Source organism: Rhineura floridana, chromosome 9, assembly GCF_030035675.1.
Source record: "Rhineura floridana isolate rRhiFlo1 chromosome 9, rRhiFlo1.hap2, whole genome shotgun sequence".
Taxonomy (NCBI): Eukaryota; Metazoa; Chordata; class Lepidosauria; order Squamata; family Rhineuridae; genus Rhineura; species Rhineura floridana.
In genome coordinates this window covers 104803062-104829558 of record NC_084488.1, presented here as the reverse complement: position 1 = coordinate 104829558, position 26497 = coordinate 104803062, and the positions used below count along the sequence as shown (strand labels likewise).

The following is a 26497-nucleotide window of genomic DNA, read 5'->3' as shown; positions in this document are numbered from 1 at the left end:
ATAACCTTTGTGGCTGTTGTTCTCCAGCAACTGGCATACAGAGGCATGCAGTATAGCTGTCATGGTTAGCAGCCATGGCAAGCCTTATTCTCCATGATTTGTCTAATCCCCTTCTAAAGCTACCTAAGCTAACAGCCATCACCACATCCTGCAGTAGCAAATTCCATAGTTTAACTATGAGCTGTGGGAAGAAGCACTTCCTCTTGAAGAAGTACTTCCCACCACTCAGCTCCATTTCATGCACCACAGTTGATCAGGTACAACTTGAGGTCTTGATAGCTAGCTGTAGGATGCATAGGTTTTTCTAGAGCACTCTAATAACCCAAAGAACCACTACACTCTGAAATCAGTGGAGGACAAGTTATAACAGAGTAAATGAATACAATACACAGAAGATGGAGTAGAGCTTTCAGCACTGATGGGGATGTACAGGGGGCTCTGAGTAAATTTTGGTACAGGAATAAGGATATGTCCCTATTTCCACACTCAAAATGCAGGAAGGCATGATAGCGCTTCAGGTATGGCTTCCAGCTAGGCACTCAGTTCTTGCTACCTTCCACCTCCACCCTGGCTTATAGATATGTAATGTATGTGCACACATGAATATCAGGACAGCTAGTGCGGTGCAGTGATTAGAGTATTGGACTAGGACCGGAGGGACCATGGTTCACATCCCCACTCAGCCATGAAGCTGACTGTATGACTTGGGCCTGTCATAGTCTCTCAGCCTAACCTACCTCACAGGATTGTTGTGAGGATAAGAACGGGGAGGACGATGTATGTCATCTTGCTCTCCTTCAAGGAAAGATAGTATATAAATGTCATACATAGTAAATGTTTCTGGTACCTTTAAAGTCGGGGCTAGCTCCAGGTTTGAAGAGTCCTCGGCAAAGTGATGGGGCCGCCCTTCAGTCAGTGGGCCCACACATCACTAAAAGAAGAGGACACAGACCTGCACAGCATTTGCATATGCTAAATCTGTAATCACTGATACCTAAACAGAAATACAGCACCTCTCACCACAGTGGGAGACACAGATACCATCTGCTGTCAAGATGCTAACTGCTGACAGGCACCTTCCAGGCCCCTGCTTTCCTTTCAAAACATTCTTTAAACCAGATTTGGACCATTCAGCCTTTCAAACAGTGATTTCTTTCAAAGAGAAGGCTACTTTCTGATAGCCTAGCTGTGGGAAGCCTCTGGCCCTCCAGATGTTGCTGAACTCCAACTCCCATCAGCCCTACCAAGCATGACCAGTGACTAGGAATGTGAGAGTTGGAGTTCAGCAACATCTGGAGGGCCAAAGGTTCCCCACACCTGCTACAGCCCTTCAAAATGTAGAGTTGGACACACAGCCATCCCAGCAGCAGCAGTGCTCCAAGCGCTGGTGGGCAGTTGAGTCTAGCCATCCCTTAAATTTTCCACAATCGCCCAGATCCACTCTAGGTCAGGCACACGGTGGGGAATCAAAAAGGATGGCTGGATCCAGCAACCAGATGTTATTCCAAGTGCTGGACCTGAAAAAAATAATGAGGGGGCTGGTGGGCAGCAACAGTGGGATGCTGCCCAAAGTTGTCAAGTGAGGCTGCCAGCACTGCCCAAAGTATATGAGCACTCATTCTTCCTCCCTACACACTCCCGCCAATTTGCTTTACGTATTTTCTCTCTCACAGACCAAAGCTTCAGTTGAGGAAGAAATAAAGCAATTTCTTTGCTCTTTGCTCTGATGGTCGATCATTCTCCTAATTTGCAGGCAGAGCGTCAGTCCCCTCCAGAACGCACGCAGAAGATCTGGCATCTTTACTAAGCAAGCTACTTTATGGCTCTGTAACAGGCATGAAGTCATCTCACATGACAAAGGCAGAGCTGCCGTCCTTTTATTAAATAATGAGCTTTTGATTTCCATACTTCTCTCCTGGTTACCAGGGGAAAGTCTTCAGTGATTTTGCTAGAATGATCGTATGGATACAGTATGAAAGGTTTCATAATTAAGGGCTGAGAGACTGGCAGGACCAAGAGGTGAGCTTGCATGGAACAGGAGTAAGGAAACAGATGATGTTGCTGGACTACAACTCCCACCATCCCTATCCATTGGCCAAGCTGGCTGGAGCTGATGGGAGCTGGGAGTTGTTGGCAGGCTGACTACCAGCTTATAAACCTGAGAGACACTCCACCCCAGCATGGCCTACATGATTTTTAAAATGGCTTCAGTTTGGTTCACTTTGCAAAGAGGCTGCTTGAGACCTAAAGGGGGAAATAGCTGAAAAGGTTAAGTTTGTCATCTCAGCTGAGGGGATGTTGCCAGTCACATGCATGAGACATGGCCCTTGGCAATCCAATCAGTGCAATCCCAAAAGCAATTGTTGTGCGCCACCCCAATCTCTGAGACTTCCACGGGTTCCTGCACTTACCCAGGGTTTGGTTTCCATGGAAAGAAAGTCAGCGGAGACTATGGTGTGTTATAAGATATATGGTTTTTATTTACCCACATTCACAACCTGAGCTTAAGATGGAGGGATTCAAAGCATTAGCAGTCCACCAGATCTTGCTCCCCATTGCCCATAGCTTTGGGAGTACAGATGGCAAGCAAGCCTCTCTGTCTGTCTCCAATTCCCAGCCTTTCCTCAGACTGGACTAAAAACACAAGCCTCTCCTTGGCTCTAGGATGGGGGAGGAGGGCCCCTCTTCCGAAAAGAGTTCCAATAGCCACAGGACCTCTCCTGGCCACATCTCTTTGTATATGAAAATTGACAATAAGCCATTAATTCACAGGCTAACTTGGCTAAACCATTAGCTTATGCAAAGAAAACTGGTTTGACTTGTGGAGCAGGTTTTTTCCTTTGCAGTTCCCAAAACAGAGGCTAGCAAGGGGATTCACAGAAATCATCTATCTCATCCCCCCCCCCAAAATCCCATAACACAATTTAGAAAGTTTGGCCCTCAGGAGAGGAGCCAACCGTTCAAATCTATAGTTAAAAAGTGAATGTCACCAGCTGTCTTCACAAAAGAAAGATCTGTTACCCTGGTCATATGACTCATAACAGGTATGGAAATTGAGGAACAACACCTCTCTGAGCCAATCAATTTTGTATTCTGCTTTGAGGCTTTTGTCCAGAAACGTATAAAAACTGGACTCCAAGAGCCTTCTGGTTGCCCAGTTCCACGATGAAATCACCTGCTGAATCCCTGTGCTGGGTTCTGGTTACCCAGTTCCACTCTGCTGAATATCACGCTACCTGAGATCACTGGCTAATCACTTAGCCAACCAGAACCCAGGGGTCCGACTCCCCTGCTTTTCCTTCACTATCTCTAGACCCCTGCCTGCTGAAACAGAACAAAAGCGCATTTTCAGGGCTCCACTGTTTTTCCTGCTTTCCTCTGGATCTATGCAAGCCAAAGTAGAGATCCAAGAAGCCATTTCAGGGCCTGCCTGCCGCATTTTCTGTTTCCCTGCTCGACCCAGGAGTTTCAGTGCGCTCCAGTTCCAGATTGCCCGCCAGGGCTGGGAAAGGCATATCTTGCTCTCTATCCTGTCTTCTGGAGATCCTTTCCCTACAAACTGTAGCCTCCACATCTGCTCCCTCTGCCTATCTTTGGCTGTGTGTGTGTTTGAGAGAGAGAGACTGTGTTTCACAGGCCACTCTCTGGTCCTCGCTGCCCAGCTGCATATGACTGAGGCCTAGTCTGCAAAGTTGCGCTAAGCCCAACCCCTCCATCTCCTCTTATGCCTTGGGCATTTGCTCCTTCATGAGTGTCTGTATGTTCAGTGTGTGTGTTAATTTAGTTATGATTAAGATTATTTAGTCGGTTCCCTCACACATACTGTTACTGAGCTATCCCCATTGACAGGGCCGGCTCCAGGCATGACTGGGCCCTTGGGCACCAGCCTGCCCTGGGCCCGGGGTGCTTGCCTACACACTACCCCTACCTCTCTCTTTACCTCAACAAGAATGCCATGTGCGCTGCATGGACACAGCTGCCATCAACCAAGATGCCGGCAGGGGCTTCCCTAAGGGCTGATGCCCCTGCCACCATCTTCGTTGATGGCATGCATGCGCGCTAAGCTACACATGCACATGCCTGCCATCAGCCAATATGGCGGCAGGGACATTAGCCCCTTAGGGAAGCCTCTGCCACCATCTGGGTTGATGGTAAGCATACCTGTGCAGCATTCACTACAACAGGAAAGGTAGGTGGGGCATGCAGACAGGTGTCGTGGGCCTGCTTGGGTTGTAGGGGGGCCTGGCAGCTCCCTCTCTGCGATCTGTGGCAGGGTCAGGAGTCGACGCTGCTGCGGATTGCGGAACAGAAGCGCTACCCAACCACCCTAAGGAGGGGCCCTCTGCCGGTGGCCCTGCCCATTGATGTTAATAGGTATGTATTGTTGCTAAGCTATTCCCCATTGGACGTGTTAAATTTATTTATTTTGATTATGTGTATGTATGCTCAATAAATATCCCTCATTTTAAAGACCTATGTGAGTGTAAGTTAGTGGGTTAATCTGCCAAGACGCACTATTGCCAATGTCTAAAGATCCTAATTCACTGGACCCCTGGAACATGTGTATGTGAAATATATGTCAACAGAAGAGTCTTGCTAACAGAGTCCAACAACATCTGGAGGACACCAGATTGGATGCCCCTGTGGGAGGTGCTGTTGTTTTGCTTTGTGCAGTTCCATATAGTCATCTCAGAGTGTGATGAAGCCCCACCCACAGTCACTTTACTCCTGCGAGGTTCCAAATCCAAATCCAAATCTAGAAGAATGGCAGAGATAAGAGCAGCTGCTCCCCAACCCCCCAACACTGGACAACTTTAGGGGGAAAGCAGCTGGCAAGGGAAGACTGCAACACTCCCCCTTTCAATGTAAATTGCCTCCTTCTGTGGACAAAAAAGTAAGAGGCTACCTAGATTTTGTTACTTGCAGGGGCAATATAATGTGTGGTTCACCTCTACACTAGCTCATCCACGACTCTCATTGTGCTGGAAAATGAGATCATATGACTTTAGAGTTGCAAGTGATCTTGGAGATCATCTAGTCCAACCCTCTGATCAATAGATCTACATAGCATGAAGCATCTACATGAGCCCTGACAGATGGCCGTCAGTCACATTATGCAAGTTCCAGACTTGCAGGTTCTCAAAAATTTCTAGTCATCAAGACTGCAAACTTGGATTGGTAGTTGGCACCGCCTAGTCTAACTATAGCAAAAAAAGATTGTGGTATCTATCTATCTGTCTATCCATTAGGGATGGGGAAGAATATCCACTAAATTGGACTTAGTACCAGATTCCAACTGAATTCGACAGTCCGCTCTTTTCGGACTGGCACTCATTTGTTGTGATGGGCTGCGGCTGTAATCGGCACATATTTTTTTTAACCCCCCCCCCAATTTTATGTAATTCTTTTCATAATTTCCTCTGAGTTAATGCAGTTGTAACAGTGTGTAGGTGTGATAAATAGGAAAAAATAAACCACGTGAAACACCGTGATCATTTACATAGGCAATCACATTACAATTACACAATTTTTTTCGTAACCAAAAAAACCAAGAAACAGCAGATCGAATCAGCAAATGCCAAAGCAAGCGGGAACAAAAAAAGGACAGATCAGGATCGAACGACAGACTAACAGACAGACAGTTGGAATACAAGTGGATCGGAACTAGGCAGCAAACACCATCCCTACTATCCATTCCCTTTCCCACATTCACTCATTAAAAACTTCATGCCACCTTTTTGTCATGTACCCAGTACGGACGCAAGACTAAGCCAAACCATGGCCCAGTCCCAGGTAGCACAGCAGCCGCAGGACTGGGGCAGGAGAGCTGCAGGAGCTGGGAGTGCAATAACATCTGGAGGGCCACAGGTTCTCCAGCCCCGATTTAGGCAACTGCAGGATAACAGAAAGCTGCCTTGTGCCAGGGCATATTAGTTATCCTCCTAGCCCTGTCTGCTATGACGGGCAGTGGCTCTCCAGGGTCTCAGGTGGATATCTTGCTTGATTTTTTTTAAAAAAACACCCAGAAATGCCAGGGATTGAACTTGGGGCCTTCTACATGTAAAGCAGATGCTCTCCCACTGAACTATAGACCCGCCACGGAATGCAGGATCACCTACATGGATATTAATTTGTTCTGTAATCCAATCATAGCAAAATGTATTTAGAAGACACCCCCCCCCACACACAAAAAAATCCCTAGGAATCACGCAATGGAACATAATAATCCTAAAATAGGCTTGTGGGCTTCCAACTCTATTGCAGCAGCTGGCTGCTTTCCCCAGCTACCCTCCTTCCCATTCAGAGGTGATGGAAACGGGAAAAGAAGAGGAGCAGGGGGGCATCTTCACACAAACCGTGGCAGAAGGTGTACACCTTAAGAATCTTGTTGAGGGGGGTCTAGACCACATCCTACACAGGAAACCACAAGTGGCCTGCAAGTAGGAAAGCCAGGGTGGGGAACCGCAGGCCCAGGGTCCAAATGCGGCCCTCCAGGCCTTCCTATATGGCCCTTGGAACTCTCCCTGGGCCACACCCCTCCCTGGGCCCACTTTACACCCTCTTTTTGCCTGGCTCATATGTGTCCTTGAACTCCAATTGTGCCTCTTACTCAGGGCCGGCACCAGCGTGCCCTGGGCCACTCCGCTCCCCTTCCGCGATCCGCAGCACGAGCGTGGATTGCAGGACAGAAGCTTCCAAGTCGCCCACCATCCCCCCCACCATCCCCCTGCTTCACCTACCTTTCTCTGCTGTTCTTTGTGGCTGCGCACACTGTACGCACAGGTTTGCCATCAATCAAGATGGCAGCTGAGGTTTCCGTAAGGGGCTGAAGCCTCTGCCACCATCTTGGTTGATGGCAATCAGCACGCACATTGTTGCCATCAACCAAGATGGCAGCAGAGGCTTCAGCCCCTTATGGAAACCTCGGCCGCCATCTCAATTGATGGCAACCCTGCGTGCACTGCAAAAAACAGCAGAGAGAAAGGTAGGTGAAGCGGGGGGGATGGCGGGCAGCTCAGAAGCTCCTCCTGTCCTGCAATCCACGGCTCCTGCCGTGGATTGCGGAAGGGGAGCGGAGGGGCCCCTTAGGGGGCCCTCAGGGCCTCTGTAGCTCCAGGGGCTCTTGGGCCAGTGCCCCACCTGGCCGCCTTTTAGAACCGGCCCTGCTCTTACTTATATGATGGAGGATAGACCAGGGTGTGCAAGAGTGTGCAGAAACTAGCCTACTGAAGAAAGGTAAAATTTACATGAGTTGCTCCACCTACTTTTGTTTCTGGCCCCGCCCACCACTGGCATGTGGAAATTTGCCCAGAAGGCAATGTGGCCCTCGGGCTGAAAAAGGATCCCCACCCCCGTAGTAAAGAGATGTGATAGCTGAGCATTTATACCTCCAGTATCAGAGGCAGCACACCTTTGAATGCCAGTTACTTGGAAACACTAGCTGTCACACGCAAATCCTGCTTGCAGGTTTCCCCTAGGCATCTGGTTGGTCCTGCTGAGAGCAGGATGCTGGGCTACATAGGCTTATGATCTGATCCAGCAGGTTTCCCCCCCCTTATATTCTTTTGATACATTGAACATCCACAATAAGCTTAAAAATTCAGCCATCATAAAACCTAATGCAAAAGACCAGCACAATAAGAACACAATTTTTAAAAAGCACAAAAGCTAAAATCGTTTTCAAATGCATGTGCTAAAAACCAACATCCATACCAGAGATGAAAAACAAGATCCTTAAGCTTTTTTAAAAAATATGTTTTTAAAGATGTTTTGTTTTAAAGGCTGTTTTTATGATGTTTTAAAGTGTTTTCAGTGCTTTTGTTTGCTGCTCTGGGCTCCTACTGGGAGGAAGTGTGCAGGGCCGGTTCTAAAGGGCGGCCAGGTGGGGCACTGGCCCGACGGCCCCTGGAGCTACAGGGGGCCCCTCAGCCGCCCCTCCGCTCCCCTTCCGTGATACTCAGCCCCCCCAAATCCCCCACGTCCCCCACCTACCTGTCTGCTGTCTTTTACCATTGCCCTTAACGAAGATGGCGGCTGTGGTTTCCCTAAGGTACTGAAGCCCCTGCCGCCATCTTAGTTGATGGCAGAGATGCGCGAGTGTAGCACACATGCGTGCCATCAACAAAGATGGTGGCGGAGGCGTCATCACCTTAGGGAAACCGCGGCCACCATCTTTGTTAAGGGCAATGGTAAAAGACAGCAGACAGGTAGGTGGGGGCATGGGGGGCACGTGCGTATGCATGCGCGCACACACACACGCCAGGGCCCAGGGCAAGCTGATGCCCAAGGGCCCCGGCATTCCTGGAGCCGGCCCTGGAAGGGTTGGATAGAAATGAAATAATAAATAAATAAAGATGAGCACATGCAAAGGAGGGGACTGCAAAGTCTACTCAAATCAACATCAACAAGTTTCCCACCACCACCACACACCCCGCCCCAAGTGTTTGTGTTTATCGTTCCTCATTTGATTCTGAAACGTTTAGTCTTGACAACATGACCATGTGTACATCATCACACTACACTGTATTTTGTGGATAGGAACACTGCTTGTGTAATCCTATACATGCCTACTCAGAAGTAAGCCCCATTGTGTTCACTAGGACTTACTCCCAGGTACATGCGAACAAAGAATTGCAACCTTAGCTGCTACTAATCCCTGGCATTTTCCTATTAAATGGCTTGCAATGAATTGGAATAATTAAAATTAATGAACATCATCAATTAGCAGGAATGAAATATGAATGAATGTAAGAAAATTAATCAAATAAATAAAAGAGAGACTCTGCTGTGCACTATGAAGTCAGTGGGATGATTAATGTGCTTAGAAATTATGCCATGTAGTTAAATCCTCTGCTCAGCACTCTGCTGGACTGATTCCAACAAAGAACCCTTTATATGAAAGAATCAACAAAGTGCTAAGTGGTGGAGTAATTGTACTTGGGAAGGAATAAAACAGGAAGTTTCCTTATCTTTTCTAAAAACATACTTGTTGACACCTCTCTCTCCCTCTTCCACGGGTCTTTCCATAGCTCTCCCTTCCAAGGAATGGATCGGATCACACCTACACCTGCCAATCTTCAGCAACACTGCAACATCAAGTTTTCCCAGGCCTTTCACATTTCCTACATTTCACAAGGAACAGTCACCAAGAGACGATACAGAAAGCAAGCATGCACTCTTGCTGTCTCTGTTTGCAAGGGACAGTCTTTGTGGGACTACTTGAAATGGAAATGGACTGCCTTCAATTCCATTCCGACTTATGGCGACCCTATGAATAGGGTTTTCATGGTAAGCAGTATTCAGAGTGGGTTTATCATTGCCTTCCTCTGAGGCTGAGAGGCAGTGACTGGCCCAAGGTCACCCAGTGAACTTCATGGCTGTGTGGGGATTTGAACCCTGGTCTAGGTCCTAGTCCAACACCTTAACCACTACACCACACTGGACATTACCAAAAGAAAAAAGAAATGCAACCCCACAAAAAAGAGGCCACTGATTTGCACAGATTTTGCATATGCTAATAATTTGCATATAAATATGCATTTAGAAAGAATGACTGGAACTGAAACAGAAATACATCTCGTCATAGTAGGGAAGTGCCTGTCTGGAATCTAGGTGTTAACTGTGGGTGGGCAACTTCAAGGGCCATCCTCCTCTCCTTTCTTAGAAGTCTTTATCTTTAAACTGGACTTAAGAGCACAAGAAGAGCCTGCTGGATCAGTCCAACAGACCATCTAGTCCAGCATCCTGTTCTCAGAGTGGCCAACCAGATGCCCACAGGAAGCCTGCCAACAGCACCTGAGCACAAGAACACTGTCCCCTCCTGCAAATTCCAGCAATTGGTTGTCAGAAGCATGCCGTCTTCAACAGCGGAGGTAGAACATCAGGGCCGGCTCAGGCATGCCGGGGCCCTTGGGCACCAACCTGCACCGGGCCCCTCTGCTCTCCTTCCGTGATCCGCGGCAGGAGCCCGGGGCAGGTTGGTGCCCAAGGGCCCCGGCATGCCTGGAGCCGGATGTTCTACCTCCACTGTTGAAGATGACATGCTTCTGACAACCAATTACTGGCAATTGCAGGAGGGGACAGTGTTCTCGTGTTCAGGTCCTGCTGGCAGGCTTCCTGTGGGCATCTGGTTGGAGCCGCGGATCGCAGGACAGGAGCTTCTGAGCCGCCCGCCATCCCCCCGCTTCACATACCTTTCTCTGCTGTTCTTTGTGGCTGCACGCACTGCGCGTGCAGGGTTGCCATCAATCAAGATGGCAGCCGAGGTTTCCGTAAGAGGCTGACGCTTCTGCCGCCATCTTGGTTGATGGCACGCCATCTTGATTGATGGCACGCCATCTTGATTGATGGCAACCCTGCGTACACTGCAAAAAAACAGCAGAAAGGTAGGTGAAGCGGGGGGATGGCAGGTGGCTCAGAAGCTCCTCCTGTCCTGCGATTCATGGCTCCTGCCGCAGATCGTGGAAGGGGAGTGCAGGGGCCCCGAGGGGCCCCTCTAACTCCAGGGGCCCTTGGGACAGTGCCCCACCCGGCCGCCCTTTAGAACCAGCTCTGTAGAACATATTCATCAAGGTTAGTAGCCACTGATGGCCTTATCCTCCATGAGTTTGTCTAATCCTCTTTTAAAGCCCTCCAGACTCGTGGCCATCACTGCGAATTCCATAGCTTAACCATGTGCTGCGTGAAGAAGTACTTTCGTTTGTCTGTTCTGAATCTTCCAGCATTTAGCTTCGTTGGATGTCTGTGAGTTCTAGGGTTATGAGAGAGGAAGAAAAAACGTCGCTCTGACAACCCTCCATTCAGAAGGGATGACTGCTTCCAAGAGAGGACACATAGATACCCTAGACAGTCCCTATTTTCTGAATCTGGCTCCATACAACTAACTGTCCCCATTATGATCCTTTTGACTTTTGTGGATCCTTGTTAAACTTGTGTTTGTGCAAGCTGCCAGCATTGCTGTTCTCTAGGATTCAGCTGCCATCCCAGAGACTCTAAAAGTTACATCTCTGAACGGGGAATGGAAGCATACATTTTGCATACATCCATGTAAACCGGGGGTGGGGAACCTCAGGTCTGGGGCAAAATATGGCCCTCCAGGTCTCTCGATCTGGACCTCAGAACTCTCCCCAGGCCATACCACTCATTAGTCCTGCTTTATATCCCAAGTGTCTTAGCCTGGCTGGAATGTTGGACTTTGACAATGTGTCTTGGTTGGAAGATAGAGGGGGTGTCCAAGAGTTTGTAGAAACTAGCCTTCTATGGTAAAAATTGGTTGCTCTGCCCTACTCGCCACTGACATGTGGCCCTTGGAAGGCTGACTAGAATGGAATGTGGCCCTCAGGCTAAAAAAGGTTCCCCATCCCTGATGTAAATGAATGTACATGACACATGAATTTACATGACATAGCTGTTAAAGTATATTTACATGGTTAATAAACCTACTGTAACAGCCAGTGTGGTGTAGTGGTTAAGGTGGTGGACTACGACCTGGGAAACCAGGGTTTGAATCCCCACATAACCATGAAGCTTACTGGATGACCTTGGGTCAGTCACTGCCTCTCAGCAATGGTAAACCCCCTCTGAATACCGCTTACCATGAAACCCCTATTCATAGGGTCGCCATAAGCCGGGCTCGACTTGAAGGCAGTCCATTTCCATTTCCAAGATAACTAAGCTTTCCAAGTAGGTTAGTTTGGTTGCTTGTCCTCTTGGGTTTTTTAATCAATGGACAAAGCAAACCAATGCAGCAGAATGACAGGGCCAACCCTACCATTATGCCAAGAGAAGCAACTGTCTCAGGCAGCAGATGCAGGGGGTGTGGAGTGGCAGTGAGGTGTTGGAAGACTAAGCTGTGTGTGCCATATGGCCTGCTCTACACTCACCTAAGCTACCCTTTTGTCTATTCGGCTTCTGTATGTGTTAGGGGGAAAGGAAAGTCATCTACCCTTCATCTTGCCCTGAATACAGTAACATCTGCGGGAGGAGGGCTTTAAATCTATGGTATTTACACAGCCAAAACCTAAATTTATGGGGAGGAGAGCAAACTCCCTTTTAGAGGGTCCAGGATAGCCCTGAAATAAGTTAGCCAACACTTTCTCTCAAATTCCCTTATTTTGATTTGCTACCACACATTCAACTCAATATTCCCTTTATCAAAAGGCAGTGATGCAGTTTATTGAAAGAAAGAAAACTAATTCTATAAGGAAAAATGATATTATTGTAAATATCTGTGGGAGGAAACCTATGTAGCTTTTTCACAGTGCAAAGCAAGATATACATTGCTCTTTAACTGGCAACTGGAGGAGGGACACTCTAGGATGGCCCTGAACTATGTCTTCATGGTAGGGAGGACTAAGTGCTTTCCCTCAAGGCAAATCAATTATGAGCCTCTCTAGTTCTTTTCAGCTGCTTACATACCAGATGGTGGGGGAAGAAGGGGGGAGGAAAGATGACATAATGAAACTCAGAGTGAATGCATGTTCTAAATCAGATCTTCTATGGAAAAGCTGCTTCACACCAGCTATGAATCATGCAATCACACAGTTTGGGGTGGGGATGGGGAATCAACAGGCCCAGTTCTTTACACTGATGAGTACAACCCAATCTAAATCACTCCTAAAATGTCTAATCAAGGAGGAATCTTAGTCTATCAAATGCCTGGGGAAAAAAGGAAGTCTTTACCTGGTGCAGAAAAAATGTCAATGAAGGTGCCAGGTGGACCTCACTGGCGAGCTCATTCCACAGATGGGGAGCCACAACTGGAAAGGCCCTCTCCCTTGGCACCACCCTCTAGCCTCCCTCAGAGCGGGGACCTAGAGAAGGGCCTCAGAAAAAGATCTAAGGATCAAGAAAAGGAAGGAAGCCAAGGTGGAGCAATGGAGCAATAGCGGCTGGGTTGCTTCCCAGTGCCTCCCACTGAGTTCTATGGGACAAAATCAGCAATGGTTGAGTGGGACCAAGCTCACCTATCACCCCAGTCACTAGAGGCAGCAGGCAGGTTTGTCTCTCAATTCAGTGGTGCTCCCTCCTAGTCTCCCTCTTCACTTTTCCCATATTGATATGGTCTGAACAGGCCTCCTCTTGCTGATGCTAAGCAGGTGTAGATCTGGCCAGTGCCTAGATGGGTGATTGCCTGGGAACCCCATGTATCCTGGACAGAGCTTGGAAAAGTTATTTTTTTGAACTACAACTCCCATCAACCCAATCCAGTGGCCATGCTGGCTGGGGCTGATAGGAGTTGTAGTTCAAAAAAGTAACTTTTCCAAGCTCTGATCCTGGACTATTTTTAGGAAAGATGAGAGCAAATCCTGGCCACTGAGTTGCTTCTAGATGCCACCAACACTCTTTGTGGGGATTCATTCGCCAACTGGACTGACAACTGAATCACTACCCCAATAGCAACAGACAGAATCCTCCACTGCCTGCATGCAAAGCATGATGTGGTCAACTACTGCGCTATGGCCCTTCTTTAATAAATATCTTCAGTTATAAACCTGGCTCTGAACCACAAGGCTTTCCCTGGAGGATCTTACCTACACAACCATGCTACCAAACACACTACCCAACATGCCGAAACTAAGACACTGAAACATGCACGGTGGTACCACCACCTGTGAGTAAAAACCCAAAGGGTGTCTCCCAGTTGTCCAACCTTGCAGGGGAGGTAGATGAGAATCGGTTCCTAACAGTCTCCTTTTCCCCTGCCTCTTCCTTTTCTTTCTCTCCCTCTAGTCATTTAAGGGGCGACTCACTCAGGGAAACTGTGGAAACTTTGCTGTTTTGCATTCTAGCATTGGCAAAAACAAAAAGTTTCATAAATACTTAAAACAAAAAGTAGGAAGCGCACTATCCAGCACCACTGAGGCCAAATTCATGTCCAAAATGAAGTACTACAATAATGGCCTTGAAAAATAAGGGAGAGAGTCTGGATAAGCATAGTAGTGAGATTGTGAGTCATCATCCAGTAAGTGCCCATGACAATAAACACAGCCACCTTCTTTAGAGAAACATATGTGCAATAGTCATGCTTTCAGGGGTGAAAATCACTGCTTCTCAATAACAGCTGCCGGTTTCATTGCTGTGAAACAGAGCAATTTCCCAGAAAAAGGAAAGGTTTCTAGGTTGCTGTTGTTGTCCCGGCTGTTTCAGTCACCTGTAATGTTGCTCCAGGAAAGCCACAGCTTCTGAAAAGGATTTAAGAAGCTAAAAAATGTTTGGGCATATTGAAGGGCACTTCCAGACTGTCGCTATTTTTGGGTGGGATTCAATCTCATTCAAGCAAATTCAGATTGCCCAGTTATAGTTGATTGGGAGGTCTTGTGCAACAAACCCACTTTCTCAAAAGGTGTGTGTTTGGAAGGACACTGTGTGCTGCTGCAGCTGTTTGCCATTTGCCCATAACTTTGCTTTATCTGCTTTCTGCTCCAGGTGTATAAAGGGGAGGAGCTGCCTGAGGCAGTGCCTCAGCACATGCCTTGGCGTCACGCAAAGTGTGCTGCTAAGTGCGCACTTAGGGTCGCTCTTGGAGTCAGTTTGGAATCCATTCTCCTTCAAGAGAAATCATCACCACACTCTGCAAGTGCTGAAGAGAAATGGGCCAACGGATAGGTTGTTATGATTGAAAGCCTGCCCCTTTTTAGCGTGGAAGCTTGATACTGGGATAGATTTTGGTTCCTTGGGTGAGAGATGAGGGAAGGGTCATTGCCTACTATGCTGGAAAAAGTGGTTTCTGTACCACCAGGGTGAGAGCCTGGGGAGGGGGACAGTTTCTGCCCCCTTGACAAGGGGAGTGCTTGTGAATATTTTATTGAGAGAGAGAGAGAATTGCTGTTTACTTGTTTACTTGTATGTCTTTAGATCTGAGATGTTCTCATGGTGTGGACATGTGAGTGTGCTGCTGTTTTTAGGATATGAGATAGAATTATGTGAGCGCTTGCAGAGTGTGATTTGAGGTGTACTAAAACAGTAAACTTGAGTGCATTGGTTTAGAATGTTGGCATGTTTGAAAAACGTTGAGTGTGTTGATCTTGTAAGAGTGTGATTGAGTAAACTGGATGATATATATTTCCAACTACAGTTAGATGAAATTATGTTTGTTATTATAAAGGGGGCTGGCTGTTTTAATTGTTTTGCTTTTTTATTATATAGTGATTAAGAAATGAGTTGATTTTCTTTTGCCTATTCTACCATGTTTAAAAATAAGGTTGATTTCTCTTAACTTGATTTTTCTTAATTTTTTTCTTCAAGCCTAGGGGATATTTTGTTCAGTCTACTATGCTTGCTATGCTTTTTTCTTGTATTTTTTGTAATTCATTTTTATATGCAATGTTTATACTAAATGATGATACTAAAGAGGATGTTCTGTTCAGTTATTAATTATATTTTATAAATTGTGTAGGATTTTTTTGTATTTGCTGTTTAAGGTGTTTTAACTTCTACTGTACACCGCTTAGAGTTTCTTTCAAATGTAAGCGGTACATAAAATGTCTAAACAAATAAATAAATAATAAAAGATCAAACTTCTTCCAATAAGCAAAGTGATGAGAAAATTGATTGGATAGTGTGGGATGACACTTGCTTTGACACAACATAATCTAATTTCCCCCCAAACAAATCAGGATAAATGCTCAATAAACAGGAAGTGCCTTAAACGACTTATCTTACTTTGGTTTAATATTCATTCTCTCCTCTCAGAGAACCCTAGGAATTGTTGCTTTTTGAAGGGAGCTAGGGGGTTCTCCAGCCGAGAATATTCAACACCTCAGCAAACTTTAATTCCCAAGATTCTTTGGGGGAAGCCATGCGTTAATGAGTTCACTTTGGGGAGTGAATCTGCATGCATGGTGAAGGTGTTCATCCCAGAAGCTGTGGATGGAATGGAAGAAAACTTTGATCAAGAAACTCTGGCTCATGCTTAGAACGGTGTGAATCTAATAACTTGGTAGTGTGTGGACATGCCCTCTGTTTGTCTGCAGATTATTGCACCAACTCTTCTTGTACCTGCTGAATGAAAATGGAAATGGACTGCATTCAAGTCAATCCCGACTTATGGTGACCCTATGAATAGGGATTTCATGGTAAGCAGTATTCAGAGGGAGTTTACCATTGCCTCCCTCTGAGGCTAGTCCTCCCCATCTGACTAGGGCCTGCTCAGTTTGCCACAGCTGCACAAGCCAGCCCCTTCCTTGTCCGCAACTGCCAGCTGGGGGGCAACTGGGCTCCTTGGGACTATGCAGTTTGCCCACGGCTGCACAGGTGGCAGGGCACGCAATCTGTGTGCCACTCACTGTGGGGGTGATCTTTAGCTGGCCTTTGATACCCAGGAGACACAAGCGGGGATTTGCACTCAGAGACTCTGGACTCCCAGCCAGGCTCTCTTCCCCACTGTTCTATACCAGCTCTTATACCTTATATCTTATACCTGCTGAATATATATCATCATATACCATCAGCACCAACTTAGAACTTCCTTTTAACCTTGTAATAGCTTGCAATTAACCTTGTAATCAGGGATTGGGAGCCTGTAGTCCTCCAGATGATATTGGAATTCCAATTCCTATCAGCCCAGCCCCAGCCAGCATGGCCAGTTGTCAGGGATGATGGGAGTGGTAATCTAGAAGCTTCCCCATTAGAGATGGAAAGATCTGTCTATTCTGGTTCTCTCAGTTTCTCATTTTTCCATTGTTGAACTCAGTTCTCCACATTTCTGCAGAATTTGTGGATTATGTCATGAAAATTCTCCAGCATTTTAGGGTAAATGTCTGCTACTAAACACATTTTTGTAGGAAGTTTTGACTAATATACACATTACTGCAAATCCATTTCTCATCATATAACACGTTTGTATGTTATTTGCACTCATATTCAATTTTATGCACACTTTCTTCTCACATATGCATTTTTGTAAACATTGTTTGGCTGGCAAACTGCATCACAAAATCTGGTTAAGTGCAAATGTCAAAGAATGGCTGTGTTTTTGGTTCTCATACTGTTTTGGAAAGTGAGAATTTGATAGATTTGGCATGAAATGCAAACTGAATGGAATTTCTCACCCATCCCATTCCCTATCCTTGCTCTGTTCCCTACTTATGCCAGTGAAACTCTTCCCTTGTTACTTTATTACCTCCCTTTGTACCCATCAGCCTTTCAGACTATACAGACAACTAGAACAGGTTCAGAGGGCGGCAACGAAGATGATCAGGGTACTGGAAACAAAGCCCTATGAGGAGAGACTGAAAGAACTGGGCATGTTTAGCCTTGAGGAGAGAAGACTGAGGGGAGATATGATAGTACTCTTTAAGTACTTGAAAGGTTGTCACACAGAGGAGGGCCGGGATCTTTTCTCGATCATCCCAGGTGGCAGGACACTGAGGGCTCAAGTTACAGGAAGCCAGATTTTGGCTGAACATCAGGAAAAGCTTCCTAACTGTGAAGAGTGTAGAGTAGTACAACAATGGAACCAATGACCAAGTGAGGTGGTGGACTCTCCAACCCTGGAGGCATTCAAGAGGCAGCTGGTCAGCCACTTGTTGGGTATGCTTTAAGTTGGATTCTTGCATTAAGTAGGGGGTTGGACTCGATGGCCTTATAGGCCCCTTCCAACTCTACTATTCTATGATTCTATAAACCCAACAGCCCTGAGCTCTCCTTTCCAGGAGAAGCTTGGCCATCTTGTTATTTTACAAGTGGCAAGGAGAATTTTACCACACATCAAGTTCAGAAGCTAATAATAATAATAATTTATTTCACTTGTATACTTATTTATATTTCAACAGGAATCTCTAGGCAGTTTATATATACAAATTCCACAGATTATACTAAGGCACCATCCACACTATACATTTAAAGCAGTACTATACCACTTTAAACAGTCATGGCGTCCCCCAAACAATCCTGAGAGTTGAGAGTACTGAGAGTTGTCGGGAGCCTCCTATTCTCCACACAGAGCTACAATTGTGAGAGTTTCCTGGAAAGAGGAATTGACTGTTAAACCAGTCTGGGAATTGCCACTCTGTGAGGGGAATAGGGGTCTCTTCTCAGCACCCTTAACAAACTATAGTCCCCAGGATTCTTTGGGGGAAGCCACGACTCTTCAAAGTGATATCATAGCACTTCAAATGTATAGTGCAGACGGAGTCTAACCCATATTTTTGCCGCTACTTCTAGTAATAATAATGTATGGTAGGATGTGTGGTAAAATGCTTGTGGGTGCTCCCCACCTCTCAACATCACAATTCATTTCAAAGCTGTGAAAGAAGAAAACCAAGAAGCTCCATTTAGATCTTCTTGCTCACTTACCCACATAGAGAACACCTTCTTTCGTTTTCCCCGCTGCTTCTGCCATGCCTTGCTTGGTTTTTTCTGCTGCCGCCACAACTCCTTCCTTGGCTTTATTAAATCCTTTCATGAATACATCCATGGCTAAAGACTGTCAGTGCCTAGCACTGGAAAGAAAGATAAACAGCATATTAAATGAATGCACTTTGAGAGAGCATGACATTTGATGCACATGTTGTCCATGCTGTGCAGTCTGGGAATTGCCACAATGTGAGGGAAACAGGGGTCTCCTTATAGTTCTCAACATCCTTAAACTACAGCTCCAAGGATTCCTTGGAGGAAACCATGACTGTTTAAAGTGGTATCATAGCACTTCAAATGTATAGTGCAGATGGGGCCTAAGCCATACTGCTGCTGCTACTGATAGTAATAATGTGCTAGATGGGGCTGATGGGAGTTGTAGTCCAACAACGTTTGGAGGGCATCAATTACATGAAGGCTGGTTGATGGGATGCTCTCCCCAGCAAACCCTGCCTGGCATCTTTTCAGCGCCAGATTAAAACTTTCCTCTGCTCTCAGGCATTTGCTGGCAAGTGATGTGCTGTTTTTATGGATAATTAACTTTTGGTGAACTGTATATTCTGCCATTTTGATTTTTTTAATTTTTAGGGAGTGAGTGTTTTTAGTATTGCATAGATTCATTGTCACTTATTGTTTGTAAACATCACATATTTATATTTGTTTTATATATTTTATATTTCTGTAAGTCACCTTGGGTCATTTTGAGAAAGGTGACTCAGAAATTTAATTAATGATAACAACAACAATAATAATATATATGGATGTACATCAAAACATGTTCCCTGGTTGACTTTAATGGCAAATAATAAAATACAAGATAAATAATTTAAAGCATCAACAAAAATAACAAAATGCAGCACACAGCTTTCTTTGTGTGTGTGTGTGTGTGTGTGTGTGTGTGAGGGAGAAATCTAACAAACTAGCAGCTCAGTAAAATAAAACACAGCTTCCCCAATTAGAGTCTAGATTTTGTTTACATTGCTACTTGTTTAAGAGTCCTGGGTGAAAAAAAATGTCTTCACCTGCTGCCAAAAAGACCATAAAGAAGGCACAAGGTAGTTGTATTCAGAGGCCTGGGACTCTTAGAAATACGAATCTGGATGCTGACTGGACTCAGGTTTATTTCAGAATCCCTTGCCTGATCACATGCAGACTGGTGTTCTTCCTTCCAGAACACCCTTTCCTCCTGTCTGCCCTCTATAAGTCCTGAGGTGAATTTGTCCAGTGGTTTCCAAACATTTTTTCCCAACAGACCACCTGAAAACTGCTAAGGGTCTTGGAAGACCTCTGAATGATTTCTCTACCCATTGTAGCAATTGCAGTTACACAGAATTCAAATTGTAAAGCAATAAAATACAATATAAGAAATAAGCAATTAAAATACAATTAAAAATCAATACGAATATTAAGTGTGAGAGATGTGCCATTTCTCGTCTTCAACCACAAATCTAGAGACATGTTGTGGACACTCAAGGACCACTGGTGGTCCATTGACCAGTCAGGGAACCCATGGACTAGTCTATGCTCAGCCCAGAACATTCTGGAATCTTGGTCTGTTTCAAGGAATGATTCTGCTGTAAACACTACACTGAAGTGTGCCCTCTGGGGATGCTATACCATAGTTGGGATGGAACCACTGAGAAGGCCCTTGCTCTAGTAGTTAGCTTCCACACCTCTGCTGTCACTAGGGCTAGCTGTCCCAAAGTCACAGGCAGGTGTTTCTCCCTTGTTTGGCTGTTTGATATCAGGAATTGAGCCCAGAGCTTTAAACATGCAAGGCAGATCCTATAGCCGAACTGTCCCCAACCCCTTACTAAATCTTGCAGACATGCACCCTCTTTCCAGTCAAATCAGATAGAATTGGCTAGCTGTAACAGACCACAAAAGAGGTTATATGATTATGATTATGATTATAATTATGATTATTTATTGAATTTATTAGTCACCCATCTGGCTGTCTGTCCAGCCACTCTGGGCGACGTAAAAAATAGGCATACCATACCTAGACATTAAAAATCTAAAAACAATGAAGATAAAATCTAGCTTAGAGATGTGAACCCCCCCCCGCCCCCAATTGCAGGGAAAAAAATCTGGAAAACACATTTTTCATCCCCCTCTCCAATATTTCTGTTTTTCTTTTCCTGTGCCTCCACATCTCTAATTAAGCTGTTGGGGAAGGACCACAGCTCAGTGCCAGAGCATCTGCCTTGCATGCAAAAGGTCCCAGGTGCTATCACTAGCATCTCCAGGTGAGGCTGGGAGAAACCTCTGCTTGAAACCCTGGAGAGTTGCTGCCCATCAGTGTAGACAATACTGCATCAGATGGCCCAATGATCTGACTCAATATAAGGTAGCTTGCTATGTTCCTTTTATACAAACTGCTGGCTTATTTCCAGCCGATGAGTGAAGTGCTTGAATTCGCTGGATATCATCTTGCACAATTTCCCTAAAGGCAAGTTCCCTCAATGACAGCATCATCCAAGAATGGCCCTAAATTTCTGAAAGAGCCAACCTCCAAAGCACCACCGGCATTACCTCCTCACATATTTATTCACTGTATCCTACCCTTGAGCCAGTGTGGTGTAGTGGTTAAGGCAGCCTTTCCCAACCTTTGGGTCCCCAGATATTGCTGGACTACAATTCCTATCATTCCTATCCATTGGCCATGCTGGCTGGGGCTGATGGGAGTTGTAGTCCAACAACATCTGGGGACCCAAGGGTTGGGAAAGACTGGGTTAAGGTGCCGGACTACAACCTAGAAGACCAGAGTTCGAATCCCCACACAGCCATGAAGCTCACTGGGTGACCTTGGGCCAGTCACTGCCTATCAGCCTCAGACAGAGGCAATAGTAAACCCCCTCTGAATACCCTTTACCATGAAAACCCTACTCATAGGGTCGCCATAAGTTGGGCTCGACTTGAAGGCAGTCCATTTCCCATCCTACCCTTCCTTCAAGGGGCTTAGTTGGCATCCTCCAATTCTATCTATATTCACAACAACCCTATGAGATGTTAGCTTGAGATATGACAATTAGGCCAAGATTAGCCAGGATGGGCTCTTGAACCCCCAGATTAGAGCCCGTCACTTTACGTACTGTGCCATACTGACTCTTGCCTCAAGTACAATACTTTGTGTAGTTCAGAAGCAGTGAACCCTTTTCAGCCCAAGGGCTACATTCCCTCATGGGCAACCTACCAGGGGCCACATTCCAGTAGTGAGTGGAGCCTGAGGCAAAAGTAGATGGAACAACTGATCCAGCTCTTGCTGCTATGTGACTCAGATGAGCAAGAAGCATCATCACAGTTCAAGGACATGTTTTAGCCGTACAAAAGCAAAACAGGTGTGTGTGTGTAGCAGGACTGATGAGGGGTGTGCCTGGGAGAGGATGGTCTAGGGAGAGTCCCCAGGGCTGGATAGAAAGTCCTCGAGAGTCACATTACTTACAGCATGTTAATCTGCAATTAGAGAGGGTCCAAGGCATTTTGCTGTCTGAGGACAAGACAGTGCCTCCCTATTCCACATATAGACCATGATTGGACAGGCAGTGAAATCTTACTTCAGTTGTAAGGGGACAGCATCTTGCACTTGCACCTGAAGACAGCAGTTTAAAGGGTGCATGCCCCCTTTAAAGAGAGGAGTGGCCAGGAAACTCAGGAGGAATGGCTGGTGAGAGGCTGTCATTGCTGCCCCCCAGCATCTGCTGCCTGAGACAATTGCCTCACTCTGCCTAATGGTAGGGCCGGCCCTATTTCCAGTCACCTGCCAGTCATCCAATGACAAGATACTGAATGATAACCTGCCAAGTGATGCAAATGTTTGCCTTTTTCCTTGGGCATGATTCTTTTCTTTTTTTGCTGGTTAAAGCCAGTGGGAACCAACTATCACTTACATCTCTATCTTTCATCATCATCAAAAAGCATCTACTCACTTAATGCATCTTCTCAGCAAAAATCCCCCAAAATAGCTGACAATTTAACTACCATTATAAGTAGCTTCCATTACAATGGAGACTGTACACATAGTGAGCATGTGCATATCCCAGTTGGCTTGTTGGGTTCCTGTGACACTGTAGTGTGCAATTTCATTATGTTTCCTGCACTGTAGGTTTGTGCGGGTCATGCATAAGGTAACAAGGAAAGCGGGGAGAAAACATTAATACAAGGGACCACTGCAACTGGATTAAGTATAATGCAGATGGTACAATCCAATCCATGTTTAAAAAGTGAGTTCCACCAAGTTCACTGAGGCTTACTCTTTAGCAGCTGTGTATAACTGCAGCCATTCAGCCTAATCCTATGCATGGTTACTAAGAGGTTAAGTCCCACAGTACACCCATCAACACTTATTCATAAATAATCCTGTATAGATTTGTAACCTACAGGATTATTTAGGAATCAGTCTTGATGGGTGTACTGTGGGACTTCTCTTAGTAACCTTCCAGGGTGTAACCTGGATTTTTCAGTTCAGTGGTGGGCCTGTGACTGTGGAATGCCCTCCCATGGAAAGTGTGCTTTGCTTCTTTGTTATTGAATAATTGTTCTTCTTGTTGTTTATTTATTATTTAATCTGTATCCCGCCCTTCCTCCCAGCAGGAGCCCAGGGCGGCAAACAAAGCGCTAAAAACACTTTAAAACATCATAAAAACAGATCTTAAAATACATTAAAACAAAACAGCGTTAAAAACATTTAAAAACAACAAATTTAAAAAGGGTTAAAACATCATTAAAAACATATTAAGCAATTCTAACACAGACGCAGACTGGGATAGGTCTCAACCTAAAAAGATCTTTAAAAAAAGATCTGGCTGTTTACATCCACTTTTAATTGAACCACGCTGCTGGTCTTTATTTTTGAACTGTAATTTTAAGTTGCTGCTATTTATTGCTGATTTAGAGTGAAACATAATATTTGTACATTGTTGCTAAAGCAAGTTGTATTTTATCTTCAACATTCTGCAATGTTGCTATTTGTGAGCCACTTGAGAGGACTTTTTTTTTACTCAGAGCAGTATAAAAATACTTAAAATAAAATAAATATAAGATTGCTGGATGTGATTAAGGTCGCCCAACATTCTATCACTAACATGACCAGGAGATGTCTAAGCGTCCTTTTAGTATGTAGCAGTCAATTTGCCTTAGACCTTATTTCTGCCATACACAAACATCAGGTAGAATGGAACCTTGTAGCCACAATGCAACAAGTCCTCCCAAACCATGATCAAATGAGTAATTATTTAAAAATAGAAGTGTGAATTTTCATTACCAGCAACTCTAGAGGAGTGAGTTGATGGGGAGGAGCACTAAACTGTCTTTAAAGGAGGATTTTAACATTAACCACTGAGATAATGTTCATTGGCACAGTAGCCCTCTGCAGGATTTTTCTCTTTAAAAACAACCCCATTTTGCAAGTGTTCAGGAAAAATGCTAATCAATCATGGAGTTAAAGTGGATTTCTCTCACTCTCCACACATGGAACCTTGAATGCCCCCCACAAATCATTGGGTAAATGACCATTTCAGTGTTGTCAATCTAGTCTAGTTATTTATTTATAGCCTAGTTTAGATGATGCAGTAAACAAATCTTGAGATGTGCCTGGATTTTAGCTAAACCTGGGACAAGAGCCAAAAGTTCCTCAGACTTGTCAAAAATCCAGTCTCCCTGGAACTGAAAGGAGGGCAGATCTCTGGATTCTGTGACACAAAGGAGAGTGTTCTTGTTCATACTTTCCCCCCCTCCCCCAGCTCTCCCTCTCCCTCTTCCTCTTCCTCTCCCTCTCCCTCTCCCTTTCCCCCCCTCTCTCTCCCCCCCTCTCTCCCCCCCTCTCTCCCCCCCTCTCTCCCCCCCCCTCTCTCTCTCTCACACACACACACACACACACACACACACACACGAGTCTCTTACGCAAGGGAAGATAAACCATTAGTCTGAACCATTAGGTGAAGTACTAGGACAGTAGATACCATGTTGAATGGTTTGGGAACAGAAAGGCAATGGGATGCATGTGGGAGCTTTGGAAAGCAGCAAATTCTACTAGAATGGATGCTGTTTCATTTCTGATCTGTCAAGGCCAGGCTCCGGAGGTGGCTTCTGCTTTGAGGAGCAATGCTCTTTTCCATCGTACACTTTTTTTGCAGCCCCTCATTGGGGACAGTCACACACTTCACCCGTTTGCTGAAGTGATACTTCTTGTGTGCCTATAAAATCTCAATACCACGCCAAGTCTGCAAGGTGCCTCTCTTCCCTAAAATCCCAGTGAAATTGAAGCAGATGCCCATATGGATCTGATCTCTTGGTGAAATGGCAGGATCCCAGATTTAAATCACGGGTGGGTAACCTGTAGCCCTCCTGCTCTTAGACTCCAACGCCTATTAGTCCCAGTCAGCATGGCCAAGGGTAATGGATGATGGGAGCTGCAGTCCAACAGCAGCCTGCAGGGCCACAGGTTAGCCACCCTCAATTTAAAATGGAAATGGACTGCCTTCAAGTCAATTCCAAATTATGGTGACCCTATGAATAGGGTGTTCATGATAAGCGGCATTCAGAGAGGGTTTACCATTGCGTTCCTCTGAGGCTGAGAGGCAGTGACTGGCCCAAGGTCCCCCAGTGAGCTTCATGGCTGTGTGGGGATTTGAACCCTGGTCTCCCAGGTCGTACTCCAACACCTTAACCACTACACCACACTAAACTCAGGCAGACATGATGCTCATAAAACAGGAGTGGGGAACCGGTGGCCCTCCGGATGTTGCTGGTCTGCAGTGCCCATCATCCCTGGCCATTGGGCATGCTGGTTGGGCTGGTGAGAGGTAGAGTCCAACACCATCTAGAGGGCCATAGGGTTCACCAGCTCTGCCTTACACAGAAAGGCTCATGTGCTAGACATCTGTTCTCTTTGCCCACACCACATAGCACAAGAAAGCTCCAATCGCAGTACATAGAAGATGCTCCCCTATCACACAGTTCCTAATACCTTTCTTGTTTAGCTAATTATAGACACTCAGACATATTTATTATTGCCATTATATATTTTTTTCCTTTCCCCCAAAGCCAATTTACTAAGGTTTTGAGGGCCGGGGAGGAGGGTTATGCCTAAACAAAATCTCTCTTACAGCATGATGTGATCTTACGTATGTTTTCTCAGAACTAATGAGGCCATTTCAATGGGACTTGTTCTAAAGTAAGCATGCACAGGATTGCAGCCTAGTCTGCAAGTTGATGCGCGGGATTGCAGTTTTACAGTGCAATCCAATACATAATCTACTCAGAAGTAAGATCCATTGGGTTCAATGGGACTTACTCCCAGATAAGAGCGTACTGGATGGCAGCCTTAGGCTGCAAGCTTATGCACCAAGCCCTACGGAACACGAGCTTACTTCCGATGTGCCTTAAAAAAAAAAAAAACATCCATAAGACGCTGCTATAATTCTATCTGAGCTTATGCAGAAGTAAACCTCAACGAGTCCAGTGAGATTTACTCCCTAGTAAGCGCGCACGGGATCGCAGCCTTAGACATCCCCCGACCCACACGGCCCCCGCTTTTTTGCCCAGTGGGGAAACCAAGATATAGATACTCATCCCGGGCACTTACCCTTCCGCTCCTGGCCTTGGCAGCTCTCTAGGAACTGTTGGATGTTAGAGGAGGACCACAGCCAGCGAGAGCCAAAGCCCGAAGAATTCCCGAGGACGCGCTCGCTCTCCTCTGATCAGTACATGACTGCTGAGCGAGGCAGGGAGAGGCGGGGGTCCAGGCGCGTCAAGTGGCCCCCTGGCGCTCCCAGCTCTGCGAGGCAAGACTGGAAGGAGTTGGAAGGAAGGGAGCGAGGGGCCAGGTAAACTAACCTCTACCTCCAAGGCGCCTGGGCTGTGCGGGGCGGGGGGAACCCAGATCACGCTCGCTTGCTCGCTCGCTGCCTCCTTTTCCCAGCCTCTCCTTCTGCGCCTGATTTGCCTGGTAGAGAAGACAGACAGCGCCCACGAGCTCAGCCTAGGGAGAAGACACCGCCCTCCCCTCCCCTCCCCTCCCCTCCCCCGTGGCACCGCCCGGTGGCAAACAGCCTCCACCAGGAGAGAACGGCGTCTTGAGCGTTGACAGGAGGAGGAAGGGACAGGATCACCTCCGCGGCTGATTTAAATGGCAGCAAGT

The 26497-nt window shown here is 46.0% G+C and overlaps 1 protein-coding gene across 1 annotated transcript in view; it reads right to left on the bottom strand.

The window, feature by feature from the left end:
- SNCA (synuclein alpha) overlaps nucleotides 1–26294 on the bottom strand; it is a 75081-nt gene extending 48787 nt beyond the window's left edge. The window contains exons 1-2 of the mRNA XM_061584709.1: nucleotides 25943–26294; nucleotides 18298–18443 (exon numbers count right to left, since the gene is read on the bottom strand). Coding sequence (XP_061440693.1) covers nucleotides 18298–18418 — 121 coding nt within the window. The 5' untranslated portion in view covers nucleotides 18419–18443; nucleotides 25943–26294. The remainder of the gene's footprint in view (nucleotides 1–18297; nucleotides 18444–25942) is intronic.
- Between the last annotated feature and the right edge of the window lie 203 nt (nucleotides 26295–26497).